General features: G+C 35.5%; 1 protein-coding gene across 8 annotated transcripts in view; it reads right to left on the bottom strand.

Moving 5' to 3' along the window:
* Positions 1-23,324, bottom strand: part of ARHGAP32 (Rho GTPase activating protein 32) — a 297,156-nt gene that overhangs the window by 14,916 nt on the left and 258,916 nt on the right. For all 8 annotated transcript variants that reach the window (XM_045080353.1, XM_004763903.3, XM_004763904.3 and 5 more), the window contains 7 exons: positions 23,089-23,238; positions 17,466-17,568; positions 15,443-15,587; positions 14,942-15,024; positions 7,360-7,467; positions 6,932-7,077; positions 6,160-6,355 (listed from right to left, as the gene is read on the bottom strand). In XM_045080353.1, the coding sequence (XP_044936288.1) occupies positions 6,160-6,355; positions 6,932-7,077; positions 7,360-7,467; positions 14,942-15,024; positions 15,443-15,587; positions 17,466-17,568; positions 23,089-23,238 (931 nt within the window). The remainder of the gene's footprint in view (positions 1-6,159; positions 6,356-6,931; positions 7,078-7,359; positions 7,468-14,941; positions 15,025-15,442; positions 15,588-17,465; positions 17,569-23,088; positions 23,239-23,324) is intronic.

The raw sequence follows: 23,324 nt of genomic DNA, 5'->3' as shown, positions 1-23,324 counted from the left end.
CAAAATAAAAGAGTTAAAGAAAACAGTTTTGTGTGTGAGTGAACAGAATTAAACCAAAAAAGAAGAAAAGTATTACAAATAATAACTAACATAAATTGAATGCCAGGCACTGTGATGTCTTATGTAGTAGCTCATTTAAAATAAAAATAACTGACAAGCTAAGTACTATTATTCTTAGGTTATAGCCGAGGAAATTATGACACTAAGTCTAAGTAACTTCCTTAATGTTATAAAACTAGTAAATGATGGAGTCAGGGTTGGAACCCAGTTATATACATATCCAAATACCTGCTCTCTTGACTGCTACACTATAAATTTTTGAAGAAATCATGGAAATGGTGGTAGGCATCAACTTTCTTACCTTCCTTCAGCCAAGCTGCCCCAACACTGGCAGGAGCCAGTTCTGACACCATCTATCTACCTTGCTAGCACCATTTGCCCCATGCCAGGGTTCCCCTCAGACCAGCCCCACTCAGCCCACCTGTCCCTGCAAGCGCCCCTCCAAAGTGGTTCCTGCCACACTAGTAGGCAGCCTTGGTCAGGATGGAGCCCATTCAAGGCAACTCCTGCCCCAGGGAGGGAAGGTGGCAGCCCTGCCCAGCAGCACACCAGCACACCAGCACACCATGCAGTGAGGGCTGGCCCCACCCACCAGCAACCCTGCAGCAGCCAAAGCCAGGCCTCTCAGATGACTGCACTCAAGTCCAGCTATGCCCACCAGTGTGCCCAGAGTGGCCATGGCTGGTCACTGCAGGCAGCGGGACTGAGAGCCATACCCACCCACCAGCACACCCACAGCAGTCCAACCCAGTTATGACAGGAGAGCACACACAGCCCACACAGGGCACACCCCAGGAGCACCTGGTTCTGATGACCAGGAGGGACTGTGCTACTGGGCCCCACAAAACCTTCCTCTAAAAAAGCCACCACTTTAAGACCAGGAGACATAGCTGACTACCTAATACACAGAAAGAAAAATGAAGAGATGGAGGAATATGTTCCAAATGAGGTAACAGAACAAAGCTTCATTAAACGAACTAAACAAAACAGAGATAGACAATTTGCCTGATAAGCAATTTGCGTGTTCAAAGTAATGGTCAAAGACACTCACGGGACTTCAAAGGAGAACGGATGGACTCAGTGAGAGCTTCAACAAAGAGATAAAAAAATTTCAAAAGAATCAACAGAGCTGAAAAACAGTAACTGAAGTGAAAAATATACTAGAGGGAATCAACAGATCAGAATATGTGGAAGAATGGATAAGCAATCTGAAGGACAGGGGAGTAGAAAGCACCTAAGCCAAAAAGAAATAAAGAAAAAAAGAACGTTAAGAAATGATGGTTGGTAAAGGGCCCTCTGGGAAACATCGAGCATGCTAACATTGCATTATGGGAGTCCCAAAAGGAAAAAAAGGGTAAGGGGCAGAAAACTTATTTGAAGAAATAATAGCTGAAAACTTCCCTAACCCAGGGAATAAAATAGATATTGAGGTGGTCCAAGAAGCATAAAAAGCCCCCCAAAAGATGAACCCAGGGTGGTCCACCCCAAGACAAATAATAATTAAAATATGAAAAATTAAAAATAGAGAATTTTAAAAGCAGCAAGAGAAAAACAAATAGTTACATACCAGGAAAACCCCAAAAGGCTATCACCTGTTTTTTAGCAGACACTTTGCAGGACATAAAGAAGTGAAATGATATATTCAAAGTGCTAAAAGGAAAAAATCTATGGCCAAAAATATTCTACCTGGCAACGCTATCATTCAGAACCAAAGGAGAGATAAGGTTTCCCAGACAAACAAAAGTTCTAAGAATTCATCACTAAACTGGCCACACAAGAAATGATAAAGAGACTTTTTTGAGTAGAAAAGGCCATAACTAGAACAGAAATTATTAAAGGAAAAAATATCATGGGTAAAAGCAAACAAAGATAATAGACCAATCATTTATAAAGCTAGGATGGGGTGTCTGGGTGGCTCAGTCAGTTAATCATTTACCTTTGGCTTAGGTCATGATCCCAGGATCCTGGGATCAAGTCCCCTATCAGGCTCCCTGCTCAGTGGAGAGTCTGTTTCTCCCTCCTGCTCTACCTCTCCCCTGCTTGTATGCTCTCCTTTCATGCTCTCAAATAAATAAATAAAATCTTAAAAAAAATAAAACTAGTATGAAGGTTAAAAGAAAAGAGTAAAATCAACTATATCTTAAAACTCACTAAAGGGACTCACAAATAAAAAGAAGTAAGATATGATGCCATATACATAAAACGGAGAGAACAGAGTAAAAACACAGTGTTTTTAGAATGTGTTTGAACTTAAGTGACCATCAACTCAATATAAACTGCTATATACATAGAATATTATTTATGAACCTCAGTTATTACAATCCTGTAATAACTACACACACACAGAAGAGAAAAGAATCCAAGCATAACACTAAAGAAAGTCATTAAATCACAAGAAAAAAGAGCAAGAGAAGAACAAAGAAACAGAACTACAAAAATAACCAGGAAACAGTAAATGGTAATAGTGCATACTTACCAATAACTGCTTTAAACGTAAATAGACTAAATGCTCCAATCAAAAGTCATAGGGTGATTGGATTAAACAACATGACCTACAAGACAGTCACTTCACATGTAAGACACACGCAGACTTAAAGTGAAAGAATGGAAAAAGTTGGGGTAGCAACACCTACATCAGACAAAACAGACTTTAAAACAAAGACTGTAACAAGGGATAACAAGAGACAAGGCGGGTATTACATAATAAAAAAGAACCAATCCAACTACATGCTGTAACAACTATAAACAGCTATGCATCCAATAAAGGAGCACCTATAAGCAAATATTAACAAACACAAAGGGAGAAACTGACAGTAATACAACAGTAAGGGACTTTAACTCCATTTACATTAAAGAATATATCTTTGATCAAAAAAATCAAGAAATACCTAATACCTATCCTTCTCAAACTATTCCAAAAAAGTAAATAAGGAAGCAATGTTTCCAAATCTATTCTTCGAGGCCAGCATTATCTGGACGCTAAAACCAAACGAAGATACTATAAAACAAAGAAAACTACAGACCAATATTTCTGATGACCATGGAAGCAAAACCCTCAATAAAATATTAGCAAATTGAGTTCAACAACACATTAAAAGGATCATTTACCAAGATCAAGTGAGATTTATTTCAGGGACGGGAGGATGGTTCAATATTTGCAAATCGATCAGCATGGTCCACCACATTAACAAAACGAAGAATAAAAGTCATAGGAACATCTCAACAGATGAGAAAAAGCACTTGACAAAATTCAATATCTGTTCACAATAAAAACTCTCAAGAAAGTGGGTTGAGAGGGAACATACCTCTTCATAATAAAGGCCATATACAGCAAACACACAGATAACATCACAGTCAATGGTAAAAGGGTGAAAGCTTGTCCTCTAAGATCAGAACAAGACAAGGATGCACTCTTGCCACCTTCTTTCAACATAGTACTGAAGTGCTAACTACAGCAATCAGACAAAAAAAAAAAAAAAAAGAAAGAAAGAAAAAAAAAAAAAAAAATAGTAGGCATCTGAATTGGCAAAGAAGAAGTAAAGCTGTCACTATTTGTAGATAACATGATACTATATATAGAAAATCCTAGATTCCACCAAAAAACTAGTAGAACTAAAGAATGAATATAGAGTTGCAGACACAAAATTAATATACAGAAATATTTTGCATTTTTTACTGTACTAACACAACTGGCAGAAAAACAAATTAAGAAAACAATCCCATTTACAACTGCATCAAAAAGAATAAAGTATCTAGGAATAAATTTACCAAGGACCTGAAACACCTGTATCCTGGAAACTGTAAGTCATTAGTGAAAGAAATTAAAGATGATACAAATAAAGGGAAAGGTACACCATGTTTATGATTGAAAGAATTAATACTGTTAAAATGTCCACACTACCTAGAGCAATCTACAGATTCAGTGCAATCCCTATCACAGTAGAACTAGAAAAAAAACCCCTAAACTTTGTAAGGAACCAAAAAAGACCCTGAACAGCCACAGCAATCTTGAGAAAGAACAAAGATGGAGGTATGACACTCCCAGATGTCGAACCACGCTATAGATGAAACTGTATAGTACTGGCACCAAAAGAAACATGGTTTAATAGAACAAAAGACACCCCAGAAATAAACTTATGCTTCTATGGTCAATTCATCTATGACAAAGGTGGCAAAAACATGCAACAAGGAAAAGACAGTCTCTTGAACAAACGTGTTGGAGAAACTGGACAGCTACATGTAAAACACAGAAACTAGACCACTCTGTTATACCATGCACAAGATAAACTCAGAATAAAGACCTAAATGTAAGGACTGAAACCACAAAACTCCTAAAAGAAAATATATGAAGTAATTCTCAGACATAGGCCTTAGCAATGTTCTTCTGAATCTGTTTCCTCAGGCAAGGGCATGAAAAGCAAAAATAAGCAATTGTGCAAACAAAAACTTGCACAACAAAGCCATATATGAAACAAAATATAACCTACTGAATGGGATAAGATATTTGCAAAAGACATATCCAATAAAGGATTAATATCCAAAATATATAAAAACTCACACAATTCAACATCAAAAAGATGCTCTGATTGAAGCAGAGGACCTTAACAGACATTTTCCCAAAAAAGATATCCAGATGGCCAAAAGACACACGAAAAGACGCTCAGCATCAGTTATCATCATGGAAAAGCAAATTAAAACCACAATGAGATACCACCTCATAGCAGTCAGAATGGCTAAAATGAAAAAGAGAAGAAATAACAAGTGTTGGTAAGGCAGTGGAGAAAAGGAAACCCTCGTGTGCTGCTGGTGGGAATATAAATTGGTGCAGCCACTAGGGAAAATAGTGTGGAGGTTCCTCAAAAAATTAAAAAACAGAACTATGATATGATCCAATAGTTCCACTTCTTGGTATTTATCCAAACAAGGCAAAAACATTAATTTGAAAAGTATACATTCACTGTAGCTTTATTTAAAATAGCCAAGCTACGGAAGCAACCTAAGTGTCCATCAAGAGAGGAATGCATAGGGGCGCCTGGGTGTCTCAGTGGGTTAAAGCCTCTGCCTTCGGCTCAGGTCATGATCCCACAGTCCTGGGATCGAGGCCTGCACTGGGCTCTCTGCTCAGCAGGGAGACTGCTTCCCCCTCTCTCTCTGCCTGCTTGTGATCTCAGTCAAGTAAATAAATAAAATCTTTAAAAAAAAAAAAAGAGATGAATGCATAAAGATGTGGTAGACACATACACACGGGAATAGTTTTCATTCATCTCTTGATGCTGGTTGGGAGATAGCACTATGAGAAGTATTGGTCTATTCTAAGCTTAATATGGAGCCAGTGTCAAACGAGTCATTATCCATTCTTTATTTCCTGAGTAAGTTATTCCAATCCATTTCTTTTTTCTTTGAATGAGAGAGAAAGAGAAAGTATGAGCAAGGGAGAGGTAGAGGGACAAGCAGACTCCCAGATGAGTGTGGAGCCTAACACAGGACTTGATCCCAGGACCCTGAGATTATGACCTGAATTGAAATCAGATGTTTAACCAAATGAGCCACCTAGATGCCCCCAGCTTATTTGTAAATAAATTTCTAGACAACATATGTCAGAGAGAAAAGCACATCCTATATGGTGGAAGTGTATTATTTTTCCCAACAATTTGCCCTTTATAATAAATTTCATCTTCTTTAAAAATGACATGCTGCAGGGCCCCTGGGTGGCTCAGTGGGTTAAGCCTCTGCTTTCAGCTCAGGTCATGATCCGGGGGTCCTGGGATTGAGCCCCGCATCGGGCTCTCCGCTCAGCAAGGAGCCTGCTTCCTCCTCTCTCTCTGCCTACCTCTCTGCCTACTTGTGATCTCTGTCTGTCAAATAAATAAATAAAGTCTTTTTAAAAAATGACATGCTGCTATAATGCTTTTTTGAAAATCATTTGTATCATTCCCTATTAATTATCACCTATAATGAATGAGTTTTTCTGGGACTAGCCCAAAATCAATATAGTAATATTAGAACACAACCATGTAAAAAAAAAAAAAAAAAAAAAGAACAGAACAGAACACTGGACTATGAAAATCATATCACTGAAGAGGATTTAATGAATTTTACCTTTCAAGTGGGAACTCAATTATGGTATGAAACTTCCCCTGAAGTGCAGCAGGTCCTTCTCCGACTTCGATATATTTATTTTCAGTCACAATTGGAGAGTTGACCTGAGCTTGTGTTCGTGCCTGGGCTTCCTCCAATGTTAGCAGCTTGGTGGACGGAGAGGAAACCAGCAATGACTTGGGTCTTGAAAGAGAAGCTTTGGACAGAAAGAAAAGCGATGAAAAGAGTCAAAATTTTTGGCATAGGTAAAAAATGTGAGTGTGCGTACATCAATCTCCATCTGTCTACGTATCTCTGCTCTTTTATTTAAATGGCAAAAACAACAAGGGGTTTATAATGGATGAGAAAAAGAAGGATACACACCAGGATGTTAACAATGACACATATATAAATATAAATTCCTTAGGTAATAACTATTTTCCTTTCTTAAAAGATACCAAGCAAGGCCTGGTATCACTCAGATATCTCAGATTTGGAAAAAATTTTTTTCTTTCACTGTTCCATATTATATAACTTTATATGCATCAATAATAGGTGGCACGGGGTACTTTTTAATGTGTCATAACCTTAGATCATAATAAGGCTAATGCAGTATTCATTAAATACTGAACACCCACAAAGTAACTGTTACACCATGCATTTTGAGAAGTGGACATAAATTACCTGCTTTCTACCAAAGACCGATTTATTCAACTGAGATGAGAAATACAGTTTTCCATGCCTTTGGAAGTTTATCCCTGTTCCTCATAAACAAAATCTGTGAGGGCCATACCTGCCCCGTCCTGAATGACGGCACTGATTTTCCCACTGAAGAGGACGTCTACATGATTCAGGATGAATTCAACCACTACAGACTGAATTCTCACTTCCATGAAAGCTGCTGTTCCACTGAAGCAGGCAGATTCTATCTGTTTTGATCTGTGGGAGAACCAACATAACCATCAGAGAATCCCAAAGACAGCAGCTTTAAAGGGCATTATTATTATTATTATTTTTAAATGTGTAAACCACAAACAGACCAGAGGAAGAAAGCATACTTTAATACTTTGGCTAAGCCCCACTTGCCTCTTTCAGGGAGATGCTCATAAAAACAGCAGATGAATTTTACTTTTAAAAACTGTCCTCAAGGAACACTGACAAATTAGACTTTGATTTAAGATGACTAGTTCTACTTAAGGTCGTAAGTCAAATGCAACTTACCTTAGCAGGTTTGGAGCCCAAACAATTGCTAGGTTTTTTGCATGCATATTTGTGATGGAACAATAATCAGCTAGAAGAGACAAGTGTCTCATCAGGAACTCCAGCGTTCTGGAAAATGCAATGTAACATATTAATGAAAATAAACAGTATGTAGCAGTATAGGGCATAAAAGCCCTACTAATTAATTTTTAAGATTTCAAAAGAAAAATAGAAAAGGAAACCATACAAACTCCAACAGAATTTTTTGTTGCTTCTTAGGTCTGAATATGATTGCCACAGAAGTGTCAGGAGAATATTATGAATCCTATATTCTATACATAGTAATCACATCTCCAGAGTATAAGAAAAAAAAATCTAAGGTAGACACAGTAAGAAATTAACACTTCTGACAGGACTGGTTCCAAGAAAACGGCCTTAGTTTTTAAAAATCTTTAGAAATATTTGCTCCTGGCTGTCAGACATCTAGTTTCAAAATACCAGTGAAGTAAATCTTCCATAAAAACTAGTTCCTAAACAAATGATATCATGAAGTTATGTTATTCTACTTGTAGCAGCTACACTAATAGGAGAGGATTTAAACTTTTTTTTAATAAAAGGAAACAGTATTTCATAGGCCTAAAAGATTAAAAGAAAAATTGCAGTGGGCACCAAGGGGAGAGAAGAGTTGAGCAACTATATATACATATATACATATACACATGCATACATATTTACACATACACATACATATATACACATACACACATATTTATACATACACATATATACATATACACATATACACACATATACACATATACACTTATATATGGGGGTGGATATTAAGTAACAGGGCAGAACATTTTTGGAAAGATGGCATGATCAGCTTAAACGCAAGTTAAATCAGATAAACACAAAGAGGTATTACCTAGCAGCTCCTGCTTCTCTCAAAATGTCCCCACCTACTTGTACAGGGATTGAAACTATTAAACACAATGTATAGGGAACAGAAATTTGAGACAGTTATTTGCAACAGTTATGAAAGTTCAATTGCGGTCAGCATATGAGCCTCCAAGACCAAGATGAGCCCATGGTGAATCTGAGAAGAAAAAGCAGACAGCAGCTAGCAGCACTGCTCAAGAGGCTTTCTGCAGGAATCTCAGTCAATTCCCACAGCAGCCTGACCTGCCCAGTGCTACCACCTCCCAGACTATGGAGGAGAAAGGTGAGGCGTGCTCAGGTTCTGTCTCAAATCAAGGTCAGCTTGGCTTCCCAGTCTCTCAGTCAGTATCCTCTACTGCAACTGCTCTGCAGTATAAACGGTACTTGTTGGTACCTCCTATACATATGCAGATACAAAAGACAGACAGACAGACAGAAATGAGGCTGGTCTGGAGACAATGGTAAGGTGGGAAGCTTGAGAAATGGGTTTAGGAAATGTAAAATTTTATTATTTTGAGTCGGGGGATAGATGAAGGAAGGGAAATATTTAAGTACTTCAGAAATATGTTTTAGAAGAAATGAGAATCAAAACAACCAAAGATAGCATTTTATTCACATTATCTGTTTGTAAAATGTTTTTTAAAAGCTCATGGGGAATTTTAGTCAGAGTCCCATGAAATGAGCAGAGTACAAGCTGCAAAAATCTTCATAGAATACAATTTGGAAATTGCTGTATATTGGGGAAAAAATTTAGTACCTTTTGACTTCTAAGAATTGAATTTTCAGGTCTTCATTCAAAAAAAAAATCTAGATTTCCAAAAATATTCATGTAAATGGATGGTCTTCAGAGTAATGTTCAAAATGGAGAGAGGAAAATAACCCACCACAGAATACAAACTGGTGCAGCCACTGTGGATAAGAGTATAGACGTTCCTCAAAAAGTTAAAAATAGAGCTACCTACCTGACAGTCCAATAATGAAACTACTGGCTATTTGCCCCAAAATACAAAAGCACTAATTCAAAGGGATACCTGTACCCCTATGTTTATTACAGCATCATTTACCAGAGCCAAACTACGGAAGCAGCCCGAGTGTCCATCAGTGGATGAACAAAGAAGAGGTGGTGTACACATTCAATGGAATACTATTCATCTATAAAAAGAATGAAATCTTGCCATTTGCAACAATATGGATGGAGCTAAAGAGTAAAGTCTAGGTGAAATAAGTCAGAGAAAGACAAGTAATATATGATTTCGCTCATATGTGGGGTTTAAGAAACAAAACAAACAAGCAAATTAGGGAAAGGTTAAATAACATATAGCCCATTCACATAAGAGAACACTATTAAAAATCATGTTTTTTCAAGAATATCTGAGGAACTAGGAAATGTGAATATTAATATCTTAAAAGTTGGGATGGAAAGAGATATATTAAAGAAGATTAACACTCAAATTATGTAGAAGAAACTAGGATATAAAAACATAGAGCAGGAGATACATCAAAATGAATTTTATATAATACAGAGTAGGAGATACATTTATAGGATACGATATATATAAAACATGTGGGCATGTGCTGTAGGTAATATATATTAGGAATACGGAAGATAATATCAGCAAGCTATCAAGTGTATGATGCATAAGATATATAAAATGTATATGCAATATATATTATTGAACATTTACTATGTGCAAGGTTCTATTCTGAGAATATGGTAATGAACAAGAAAAAAATTCATGACCTCAAGGAGCTTGTGTTTTAGAGGGATTATACAGAAAGTAGGCAATACTATATATACCTACATAAATATATATAAAGAACATATAGTAGGATATACAATATATAATAAATAACAGGCAAAGGTGTATAATGTTCAAGATTAAATAGATAAGTAGTAAGGAAGCTACATACATAATTAGTAAAGGAAATATCTATATATTATTGAGAAATATCTATATTTATATAATAAGGGAGAATATATATGATGTAGGAAAAATATGAATGTAGTTAAAGAAGATAACTGTAATATAACAGAAAAGTTATATGTATCAATATATACTGAAGCTTTCTGAAAGCCAATGTTTATGCAAGGTTATTTTAATTCATAATGAAGTTAAATGCTATCAATACTGTATTTAGACATGATTAAAAAAATATTTTCTTGCTTCTATAGGAGATATATATGTATGTAAGTATATATACACACAGACATTTATACATTCACACTATAGATAAAACAAAAAAAGTAAAAGCATAGATATACATAACAATAGTAAAAGGGGTGATTAACTCATATGAAAAGCACTTACAGAACAGGCCTTGCTCTAAGAGCTATTCTTTTGATATTCATAATAATCCTAACAGAAAAGTACCAGTAGTCTCTATTTTAAAAACAATGAAACTGAGGCCAAGAGGCAAAGGGACTTGCCTAAGGTCACAAGGTCACATAGCTCATACAGATAATTTGGCTCCAAAGTTCCTACATTATAATACCTAACACACAGACACTATATATCAGGTAACATAAATGTACTACACAACAGGGGAAAAGAGATGTAAGTAAAACATATGTTAGGAGATTTGTTTATATAAAATATAAAATATATAGGAGATGTATGTACTTTACCATATGAGAAACATATACATACAAGATATATACACATATATACTCTCTATTACATACACACACACACACACACACATACACATGCACATGCATTTACACTCTCTCCATATATATCTCTTCTTACTGAAGTTCTCTTAATTCACTCACAATATTAACCAATAGTCTTGGTTCCCTCTGTAAAATGTCCTGATTGGTGTCTAAGGCACTATAAGTTGTTTTGCCTATAGGTTTCTCTCCTGAAACCATTTTGACTAAATATGATTTAAATTCTAAGCTTACCTAAAGCCAATTTTAAGTGTTAATCTGTGTATGCAAGATTATTTTAATTCACAATGAAGTTAAATGCTATTGCACTTATAAAATATGACTTTTAAAAAAAGAATTTTTATTTCTCGCTTCCATGAAATCTGTTGAATATTTTGCAGTCTTGATAAAGATGAGTCGCCAAATGAGGAAGGAACAAATTCTATGATAAGCAGAAAACAATTTAAAACAAAACCTACAATTACTAGTAATATTCTCATAGAGAGAACAGATCATATCCATGAGGTAAGAGAAGGATGCTATAAAGTAGGAGCATTCAGAAGAATAAGAATGGGTGTTCTTGGAAATCATTTTCTTTTAAATCAAGAAATGGCCTGGAGGCACCTGAGTGGCTAAGTGGGTTAAGCCTCTGCCTTTGGCTCAGGTCATGATCTCAGAGTCCTGGGATCAAGCCCCACATCAGGCTCTCTGCTCAGCAGGGAGCCTGCTTCCCCTCCTCTCTCTCTCTGCCTGCTTCTCTGTCTACTTGTGATTTCCCTGTCAAATAAATAAATAAAATGTACATGGACACTGACAAAGAGAAGGTAAGAAATGAAAGAACTGGTTCAAGAACTACAATAAATCTAGAAAGAGAATAGAGAAAAGGGTTGGGTTTAAGTTGCCATGAGAACTATTGAGGAAATAATAGCAAGAAAAATGTTTGGAAGTTCCCTGATGGAAAAGCCCCAACAAGTGCCCCCAGCAAAGAAAGAAAAAGAACCCACTCCAAGACAAGTCAATGTGAAAACTGAAAACTAGGTATGTTCTAAATGTAAAAGCATCCAGAAAGGATACAGACAAAACAAAATGCGTCATATTAAGAACTGGCAGACTAGAATCAGATATCACTGCAGCATATCTGCTTAGATGACAGTGGTGTGATACTACCAAAATCATGGGAAAAATTATTTACAGACTCAAATTCCATAGTTATCAATCAAATGCAAGAGTTGAATAAGAGCATTTCCCTATCAATGTCTCAAAACATTTACTTCCCTTATAGCTCTCCTCAGAAAGCTACTGAAGATGTCTACTACACAGCAGGGAGGACAGACAAGGGCACCCCAAAAAGAAGGATCCAACTCATGCAGGAGGCAATGAACAGAACTTTCAAAATGAGGGGGAAGAGTTGAAGGTGTTATAGTTTTTTTTTAAATATTTTATTTATTTATTTGACAGAGACCACAAGTAGGTAGAGAAGCAGGCAGAGAGAGGAAGAGGAGCAGGCTCCCCGCTGAGCAGAGAGCCGGATGTGGGGCTCGATCCCACGATCCTGGGATCATGGGATCATGACCTGAGCTGAAGGCAGAGGCTTTAACCCACTGAGCCACCCAGGCTCCCTGAAGGTGTTATAGTTCTAAAGAGCATTCATCCTGGACTAAGGGACTGAGTAGTGGGATAAAAGGCTCCAGGAGGGGTGTTTCCTTGGGACACACACACACACACAAAAAAAGTTCTGGGAGAACATACATAGTCCTGTGAGAGAGTTTCAGGGATAAATTAGTGATGAACAGAAACTTAGTAAACCAAACATGGGCAAATGCTCCACAAACACACACAAAGCTAACCTGGAAAGCAAATAGAAGTCTAGTACATAAATAACAGTACATAAATAACAGTTAACAAAGTTATGACAACACAGTGAATACTGATTTAACTCCAAATGTTGACAAGACCAGACTATGAAGACAAGAGAAGGGGAAACGTGTGTCTGTGCAGTATTAGGGCGGGTGGGTAAAGAAATCTAAATTTCATTTACTTAAAAGGAAGGTAAAAATAACATCTAAAAATGAAAAATCAAGAAATAAAAACATAAGCATGTTATTCAGAAACAGCTAAGGAGACATCAGAAAGGGGAGCTGTGAGGCAGGAAACTGCTATTTTTCACTGGCAACAAAGCAGACCATTTGACTTTTTTAAAATTATGTACATATATGTTATATTGGTCTTTTTTTTTCTTAAGTTAGAGAAAAAAGACATATTTACACGGTACCTCCTATTAAAACCACCAAGTCAAGAAGTCTTGGCTTAATTCTAATAATGTCTTGCTATGCTTTGTATTAAAAACAAAATACTAAGGACCAGACTTATTCACACATTTTAACATAAAAAAAATCTTCTTACGAAGGTATTATTAGTATTCTTTTCACAGATACAGAGATTAATGCTTGGAGAGGTCATGAAGGAAATGATGAAGTTGCAAATTCAAATTCAGATGTATCAAAGCTAATATTTGTTATATTGCAGTAGGTTTCTTTTTCTGGTAATTTAAAAAGTCCTTTTCCTCCTTAAAATATTGTTCAATCACTGTGTATTATTACATTTGTCTCCTCAAACCTTCTTTTTCAGGACTGAATACCTGAATACCTGAATTTCTTGAGCTTCCTTCACAAAAGCTCTTTTGTGTTGTATTTTTTTCACTCTTCAGTGGGTCCTTAAGAACTTCTTTAATTTCCTCACATTTCTCTTAAGACCTACATTAATGGCACAATGAGTCAATGCTAAGTTACTTTTGGCTCTTGATCATCATGATTTACAGCTATAGTGTGGACTTAAAAAAAAAGAGATCTTTAATGTTGATTAAAACTTTAGGAGTATGTGGCTGGCTCAGTCAGAAGAGTGTATGACTCTTGATCTCAGGATTATGAGTTTGAGCCCCATGTTGGGTGTAGAGATTACTTAACTAAATTAAAAAAAATTTTAGTGTTGAATTAGTGCCGAGTTTAAAAAAAAAAAAAAAAATATATATATATATAGTCATTTTGAAAAAGAAAGCACCAAATTGTTTAATTTGTATATTACTAAAACATCTACTGCATTTAATTTTCTATCAGTAACTGAAATTTTAAAATTTTACCTTTGCCTTTTGCATATCATCATCTATGGTTTGTACTGTTTTCTTTCTCTCACTAAATGGCAGTCATCTTCAATTTTATTCTGGTCTTTTCAGATATGAGCAAAAATATTTCTGAGAGTCCAAACTAATATACAAATTAAACTAAGTCTTAAAAAGTAGCAACAACATGGGGTGCCTGGGTGGCTTAGTGGGTTAAAGTCTCTGCCTTTGGCTCAGGTCATGATATCAGGGTCCTGGGATTAAGCTCAGCGGGGAGCCTACTTCCCTCTCTCTCTCTGCCTGCCTCTGCCTACTTGTGATCTCTGTCAAATAAATAAATAAAATCTTAAAAAAAAAAAAAAAGGAGCAACAACAAAACCAATGAATAAGAACAAAACCTACAAAACACCCCCAAAACAGGTCTGTTGATCATCTGAGAATCTCCTGAGGAAGAATTCTGAGACACCTATTAGAGGCTGTGGTTCTATGTAGTTTGGACATCTTTTGAAAAAGAAAAGAGGAATCCAGTAAACAGGAATTCAGTACTTTGTCTATATTTTGGACTCAAGCAATCACAAGTCAAATATTCACACATGTGATCACACACCCCAATATTTCTCAGTGACTCAAAAGACAAAGAAAACAACAAAACCAGGTTTAGTCAACTATCCATTTGTTCATTTATTATTTCATTAATTCAACATTTATTAAGTGCCTATCAGATGCCAAACACTGCTCCCTGGGATACAATGACAAATAAACATAATGTTTGAACAAATGGAAGTTTATATAGAACTCCACGGAAATTTAAATAGTTAAAAACCCAAAGGGAAAAAAAACACTCTTCACATCAAATGACTTGTACTTTTGGGTGATACCTTAGAACAATGATTTACCTGTAGTGTGGAGGAGGGAGCTGCTGGATGACGTCATGAATTTTTATCAGTCTTTCTTCATCTGTTGCTGCTGAAACAGCATCCTGCAACAATCACAATGTGAAATAAACCAGTAGTCTTTGTTGGTAAAAATGAAAGTTCTTCACTTACAATTCAGTTCCACTCAACTCTTTGATGCTGAACAACAAGGAAACACAGAGTATCAAGAAAGTAAACTTTGTTTCCATACTATGTGGACATTGAAATCTATTGAAAGATAACTTTTTAAAAACTTTATGGTAACCAATGTCAACAGTGATAAGATTAGTGGATCAAAGTTAGAAACTAAAAGAAAGAAAATGTGAAAACATTGAAGACTATAGACTAGCTAGCAATAACTGCTTTTTTGTTTTCTTTAAAGGACATATTTTAGTCACAGAACTATTTCTTACTCATGTAAACAACGCTTATACACTTTGAATAAAATCATCAGAGCATTCGATTAAAAATGACTTTACTCACAGAAAATTTCTCATACAGCTGGTAGGTGAGCAGAGGGTTTGGAAGCTCTCGAAAATACAGCTTACAGAGGGAGCCCACAGAATGGATGTCCTGAACATACGGTTCTTTTGTCAGGTCGGGGACATGTTCAGAGTCAAATTCATGGCTAACAGATGAGAGACAAAACAAAATTATTTTATTGAAGAAAAAGCAAATATAGGGCTTAAAACAGAAACCAAAGTTAATGTTTTATTCAAGTGATTATATTTTACATAAACTCTATTTGGACTTCAGCAGTAACTGGATGTCTGGTCATAAGACACGTATTTTTCTAAGTACGAATTATGGGCACAGCTCTCAAATTAAAATGGACAACAATCTCTGAAATGCATACAGATGAGCAGCTCTTAACACAGATCTGAAAACTGAAAATACAATTCCTAATTTCTAACGGTTCGAATATACAAAATTCTAGCAATTCTGCAAACTAGGGCTGAATAGCAGCTGGTCCATGAGCAACTCTGTAAAGAAATCCCTCAGGTACAAGAAGTATAGTTCAGAAATACTTTACTGAAGAAAGGTAAAGGAGCCAGAAATAATATAAAGCAACTTCTAGCTAAAAGTTCTAGCAAAATTTACTAGCAACTTCTAGCAAAATTTACTAGCCAGCAAAATCTATAGTGTAAAGTGAGTGAAATGAAAGTTCTATTTGGAATACTAAGGCAGGTGAGGCTCATTCTCCAGGAGGTTAATTAACGTTCATCTATAGGCCTGGGTCTTCTTAACAACCTAGAGGATTAGTATATGTGGACAATGTGAATGAATATGAGATCTGCTGTATCTGAAACTTAAGGCTGACATTGTCTTTAGCACAAGAATCAACTTAAGTATTTTCCAAACCTGCATTCCTGAAAATAGAGATGACCTCTGTGGTCAATTAGAATACTAAAATCTGTGTGGAATAATGGCAATTACCATGCACCACAGTGAAAAATAAAGGATAATAACATATTGAGGATAGACTAGAACCTGGGAGACTAAGCAAAAATAAAATATCTATTGCTCATCTAAAGGAGACCACTATTTTTGTCTCTGAGAAAGGGAGAGGATGTAGCATACGTAAGACATACACACTTGAGCATACACTACAGCACTGGGGTCAAAGGAGATAAAAAGAAGTTTCACTGTAGAAATGCAAATAATTATGAGAATATTATGAAAAACTATATGCCAATAATTTGGACAACCTGGAAAAATGGATAAATTCCTAGAGGCATAAACTACCAAAACTGAAACAGGAAAAAACAGAAAACTTGACAGTCTGATAACTAGCAATGAAATTGATTCAGTAATCAAAAATCTCCCAACAAAGTCCATGACGAGATGGCTTCAAGGGTGAAATCTAAAAACATGTAAGGAAGAATTAATACTTATTCTTCTCAAACTATTCCAAAAAACAGAAAAGGAAGGAAAACTTCCAAACTCATTCTATGAGGCCAGCATTATTCTGATTCTAAAACCAGAGGAAAAAAATCCACTAAAATAGACAAGTATAGGCCAATATCCCTGATGAATACAGAAGTAAACAGTCTCAATAAAACATGAGTAAAATGAATCTGACAGGACATTAAAAGTCATTCACCCTGATCAAGTGAGATTTATTCATGGGTTACCAGGGTGGTTCAACAGAATGCTTCACTTGTTGATTTTAATTAAGAATTAAGGAATAAATTTTTACAGGGTAAATTTTCATTTCTCATGGTCTTCATGGATTCAAACTTCAAAATTTAGTTAAATCTTCAAATACTGCAGTGAGGCAAAATACAAGTATTGAAGATGTTAAGGGGACATGGTTTTCAAATACAACAGATGAGAAACGGGATCCAGGAAAACATTTACAGAGAACACTATGGATATGATTTCCTACTTTACCTAAACTGTATTACTGAAAATTATGGTTATCAATGTGACTAATTTTTAAAAATCATTTCATTTTAATAAATTACAGTAGGAATGAAAAAGAAAATGCCAAATGAGGTTTTACCGTAGTCTCTGGATATTAGAGGCAACGCCAGAGAGACGATATATTCCATCCACAATGCCATATCTCTCGATGAATGCTGTGCAGCTCTGAAGAACCTGGGGCACTGAAGAGAATTTTTAAAGACATGGATTACACCAGGAGTATCCCATCTCAGCAAGTCACAAAAAAATTAGGATGTCTTAGTGTTCCCAAGCAAAACAAAATCTGCATATTAAAATTATAAGGGGCAGAGATTAACCTATTACAAAAAGTGATGAGGACATATTTACTTATCTTCACATCTAAACTAGACAACTGGTTCCTGAATATCAAGACGGGCTCTCTCCCATTACATTTAGATAAGTAAATGAATCTGTATGTTATTAGGATAATCTCTCGAAGGTCTTCAACAGTAGTCTTGCTTAGGTTATGTTACAGCACTAAGATGAACTGTTCTGTCCTAAACCATGCCAGACTTAAATATATATATATATATATATATATTCAGCTGAATTTCATACATAGAAAATGGATATACAAAGTTAATGCTTATTCCAACACTATAATTGCCTAGAAGTGCTCCAATTTCTCACTTTGAAAAGTTTCTTCCATCTTTTCATAGCTACTGCTAATTTTAAATGTTATCCAATAAACCAAACACTGACATAAGGCAAAGGTCAAAGCAACTTCAAGTAGAAGGAATCTTTTGATTTCCTGCCTATCCTTATATTAAAACTGCTTTACATTAAATACTATGAGCTCATCAATAAGTAGAAAGAAAAGAAGGGTCCTCTCTCTGGTCACCTCACTGAGTACCTGACACAAATGGACAGCTGTTCCAGGCCTATAGTCTAGAAAAGACTGAGGTATAAAATTAAGAATTTTTTATAATCATTCAAAACTGTACAGTAGCTGAAATCTGAACTTTGTCTTATAATGCAGAATGATGAATTTACCAGATTTAATTACTATCTTCATTTGAGAGTGTTAGCTAAAATCCCTGGAAAGAAGCTTTGGAGAACATTATTTGGTCTACAGAAAACTACTACACAAGGGATAAAACATTCAGATTGGGAAATGAAGCAATTCAGATATTTTAGTAAGTTAATTTAACGAATGTATTTTAGTTATCACATATAATACCACTTTATTATTATAACAGACTTTTTCTTGGTTCTCCTGCCTTTTGCTGTTCTTCCGGCATTCTATCTTTTAAATTCTGTCAGATCCTACAATTTACATTTAAAATGTATACTCCCTAGCTTTGAAAAAGTTTTTAAATCAACTATATTACTGAGCATGTAATATGTGCCAAGCTAATTTTTTTACAATAGATGCTCCCATTTAATTCTCACAGAAATTCACAGGGAAAGAAAGCTCTATCATTATCCCCATCATATAGAGAGGAAACTGAATCTTAACGAAGTTTTACCTAAGGGCAAGAAGGAAACAATGGCAGAAATGAGATTCTAACTCAAGCAGTCCAAGGAGAAAGCTGATTTTTAACCATGGCAAAATACTGCCTAAAGTATAAGGTCCGTCACAGTTGCATTTACTTATTGTTACCATATTTCCATATTTCACAGCTCTAGGGCAACTGAAGTCTCATCTTTTGCCGTACAAACCAGTCATTTTATAAGTCTGGTAGACTGGTCTTCTCTGGTAGACTCCTCTCCCTGGTCTCTCTTCCTACTATCACCTTCTTGTAAAAAACACCTGGCTGTTGTTGAAAACCTCAATGAACTGCGTCTCTTAAGCAAGCCTTCTGTGAATATCTCCAAGGAGACGGAGCTGCACTACGTTCTAGGAGCCCAAAGAACTATGCTATTTTGAAATATTACTTGCTTGTTTATCCAACTATTACTCTTTATTTGTCATGCTTTTAAGGAGAAAAACCATGCTTCATCCATCTTTGTGTATTCAAAATCCAGGAGCATGTCTTGAAACAATGTACAAAATTAACAAATGAATTAATTTATAAGTGCCTTTGTGAACCCAACAAAGTTATAGGACCAAGTCAGCAGAGTAAATCTGAGTTTTCGTGAGAAACTGTACTCATTTTCAACTGTGTGCTTTCTACCTCTAAAGATGTCCAAGAGTTTTAGTAACAAGAAAGGCACTGAGTTTAGTTGGGGGAGATGAAGGGCAGGCAGAGTTGCCAAGTATGTTTTTTGGACTCATTTTGATATTATGAGCAATCTCTACATCAAACTGTTATGTAAAATATAAAATATCTTACATGAACTTGAGTCCTGCTTCTAATACTATTCCATCAATGATAACCTCAGTGCCTTAGGTTTCTATCCTTACAAACTACAAGTAAAATAAAATGAATTGGAACCTGGAAAATTTCTATCACCTACTTCGAAGCAAATATATTTAGAGACTACTGGGGTAACTAACTTAATGACTCAAAGAAAGAAAGGCACACAGAGCTTTAATTTTTTTCTGAAAAGATACTTCTCATTCTGTATGCTCCAAATTAGCATGCTAACTCACCCTGCTACATAAAGCCCTTCAGAATACAGGGTTTTCTTTTTGTATTATCAGGCTCTCCTAGTATACATTACATAATCTTTACAAAAATAAGCTACCATCCATTAAAAAGTATAGATTATTCTCTTGGGGCTCTCACAAACATGTGAAATTAAATTCATACCTGCTTATAGTCTCCCAAACAGGTAGGCAAACTTAAAAAATGCAGGGAGTTGGAAGTCTTTCCCTGATAATATGGCTAAGGTTCTGCAAACATAATACTTCATTGAAAACACCTGAATTGTTTCTTTATAATTTATGTTCCCTGGGTAAAAAGACTGAATGTCCACTAATCACATAATGGGTCTTCATAAATAAAATTACCCAACTGAACAACGCTACTACTTAGAATTCTTAAGAGAGACAAATAAGACAGTTATTTAAAATGGGTAGCAAAATGAAAGAGAAAAGCACAAACTTTCATTCTAAAGAAAAGAGTGTAGAATCTGACAAATAGTATCAGCAGATAAAAAGAAAAGATTTGGTTTCTCTTTTCACTAACATATAAGAAAGCAATATGGGAACCCAATGCAGTATTAGAAGATATCCTAGTTAGAAAGGCATCCTATTAACTATCGTTTCCTTCCAAACCATCTAACAAACCAGGCAAGTGCATAGTAAACAACGGCCCAGTCAAAACACAGCTTGAAACCTTCAAACTGGTTCTTCCGAAAGATGATAGGGCTTTAAGAATTATCCCCACACATCCTATAAGACGATCCACTTTTATTTAGTATTTATATCATCATGGCAACATAAGCACACGTCGAAGTTGAAACTGATGACCCTTAAGATTAGAATCATGGCTATGAGAAGTATGCTATTAAGTAGGACACAAACTGGTCTTTGTTTTTTCTTGACAGTTGCAGTTTCATTTCTGCCCTTTTCTCATCCATTCATCCACTCACTCACTCATTCATCAGTCATTTATTAATCCCTTCTATATGCCAGATATCATGCATGCATTCTGTGATACAGAGGATGAAAGAGTCGACTTCCAGTCAGGTTGGTGGCTTCTGGGCCAGGAGTACATTGGTACAGTATTATTAGCTGTTAGAATGTGCATTATGATTTTTGGTTAGGAAAATATGATTAGCTAAAGGATTAATTTCAGAGTTATTTGGGCCTTCCCCCCCTCACCCCCGTGTGCTCTGATTTCTGTATATTTACAGGCACCTGGGTAGCTCAGTCAGTTAAGAGTTTGCCTTCAGTTCAGGTCAGGATCCCAGGGGCCTGGGAAAGAGCCCAGTGTCAGGCTCCGTGCTCAGTGGGGAGTCTGCTTCCCCCCCACCCCGCCCCCGCCTCTCCTCTTTCTTTGTGTTCTTCTCTAATAAATGAATAAAATCTTAAAAAAAAAAAATTTCTGTACTTATAGTCGTTTTCTTAAAAAGCCACTTGCTCAAACACAGAAATATGTTCAGGCAACAGCGTTTCCTCACCTTGAGTTTTTAAATTTTTGTATTTTGAGCCAACTCTAAGGGTTTGTTTGTTTTTTTTTAGAGAACCAAGCTTTCTACAAAGTTCTCACTTTTTTACAATTTCATTTCAAATCTCATTTTAAGGAAATGTGATTTCAAATTGTGCAACAAATAAAACAAGTCCTATAAAAAAATAAATGATACCTGAAAACTCTTTGCTCCGCTAGAATAAAGGTATCATAGTTAGGGAATGCATCAACACTGTAGTTATTAAGTCTGTTATTTTTCATAAAGAAATGAGATACTGGCATCTGTCTTCTCCTATCATACTAACAATGGAAACACCCCCAAAACTTCTAAGTACAACTAAAACTTGCTGAGTTGATGTGTGAAAGCTAAAGAGCATGGCAGAACAAATGAGAAAACACTCCCTCATATTAATATCACATCCAAGCAAGGCTGAACAAAACTAGATACAAAAGAAATAAAAATGAAAAAGAGATACAAAAGAAAAAAGAAACTAAGATAACAAAAAACATTTAACTCTATAATTAAGGATGCCTAGGTAAATGACACATTATCTACAAAAAAGTACTATGTGACAAGATTTTTTAAAAAATCAGTTCTTTAGATAACTGTGATATAATCTTTAAACAACTCAATTATAAACATTATGGTTTGTGGTAGCTGAAATACTGTAAGATCATTCTGAGTAATCCTGGCATCAGAGATCACTTAAAGAATTTTTTTTAAAATGCCTTGTCAGGTTCCTACATGATTTCTTACAACACTTTGTGTGGAAGAAACAGGTCCGGCTTGTTACTTGCTCCGACAGGGTGGTGCTCAAAAGTTTATAAAGCGTTAACAGGATAATCCTCTATAAAGTTAATTATTCATTAGGAATACCATTCAAAGAATGAGTCACTTAGCAAAGCAGTACTCTGAAAGGAGCTTTCATCTTAGAAAAATCTGGTACAAAATCAATTTTATATAGAATATGGATACTATTTTAAAGTCCAAACTAAAACAGAATAAATATAAGAAAGAAGGATTATACACATTATATAATTATATCTAACTATCCATATTTATATCTCCTTTCTCTTCACAACTACGTATATACTATATAAATATAGCATTCTTGTGATTATTCTGTTTGCACTTAGACTTTAAAATATTATGTATTATATTTTAAATTTTTCCTTTCTTCCTATCCATTCATCCCCTCCATCCATTTAGCCAACCACTGAGTTCTTGAATCAGAATTTAATTTATAGAGAAATTTAAATTTTTAGCAATAAAAATTGGGAGACTGGTCTTGGTATTTTATAGTCTCAAACTTTGACTTTTTTGCTGAAATAGAATTTAAACAATTTATAATAAAATATGAGAGGAAAACTGGCTGAGAAAGCTATCTGGACAGATACAAAAATAAGGAAGTCTAACCGTTCCTTTGCAGGAAAGTCTTACTCATCCTACAGACCACGAGCATCTCTGATGATAAAGTGCATTCTTAAACCTTCTTTATTCTGTTATCTCAGAACTCAAATGATAGGTGGAAAGTTCCATACCTTGCAGCTGAGCTTAAATGGAATAGATATTGCTTGTGTAATCTGCTTCAAAATGGATTCTAGAGAATTGATATGGAGAAATTGAAGCTTAAATTATGAGATTATAAATTTTATTTTTACCTTCAAAACCTGAATTCAGAAGGTGCTCCCCCAGGTCACAACCAAACACCCTCTCTTTCAAAATCCCCCGCTGCTTCAGCTTCTGTTTTGTTGGACGAGACTTCATGAATGTGCGTAAGAAAGTAATGAGCTTGCCGTGCTTTTTAGACACTAAAAAATAATAACAAAGAGGGAATACCTTAGTTGTGGCAAGAAGTTACATTTTTACCTACTGTGAAAAAAACAACAGAGATCTC

Source organism: Mustela putorius, unplaced genomic scaffold (genome assembly GCF_011764305.1).
Source record: "Mustela putorius furo isolate JIRA1106 unplaced genomic scaffold, ASM1176430v1.1 tig00000460_pilon_pilon_pilon, whole genome shotgun sequence".
In the NCBI taxonomy this organism is placed as follows: domain Eukaryota; kingdom Metazoa; phylum Chordata; class Mammalia; order Carnivora; family Mustelidae; genus Mustela; species Mustela putorius.
This window is presented reverse-complemented; position numbering and strand designations above follow the sequence as displayed.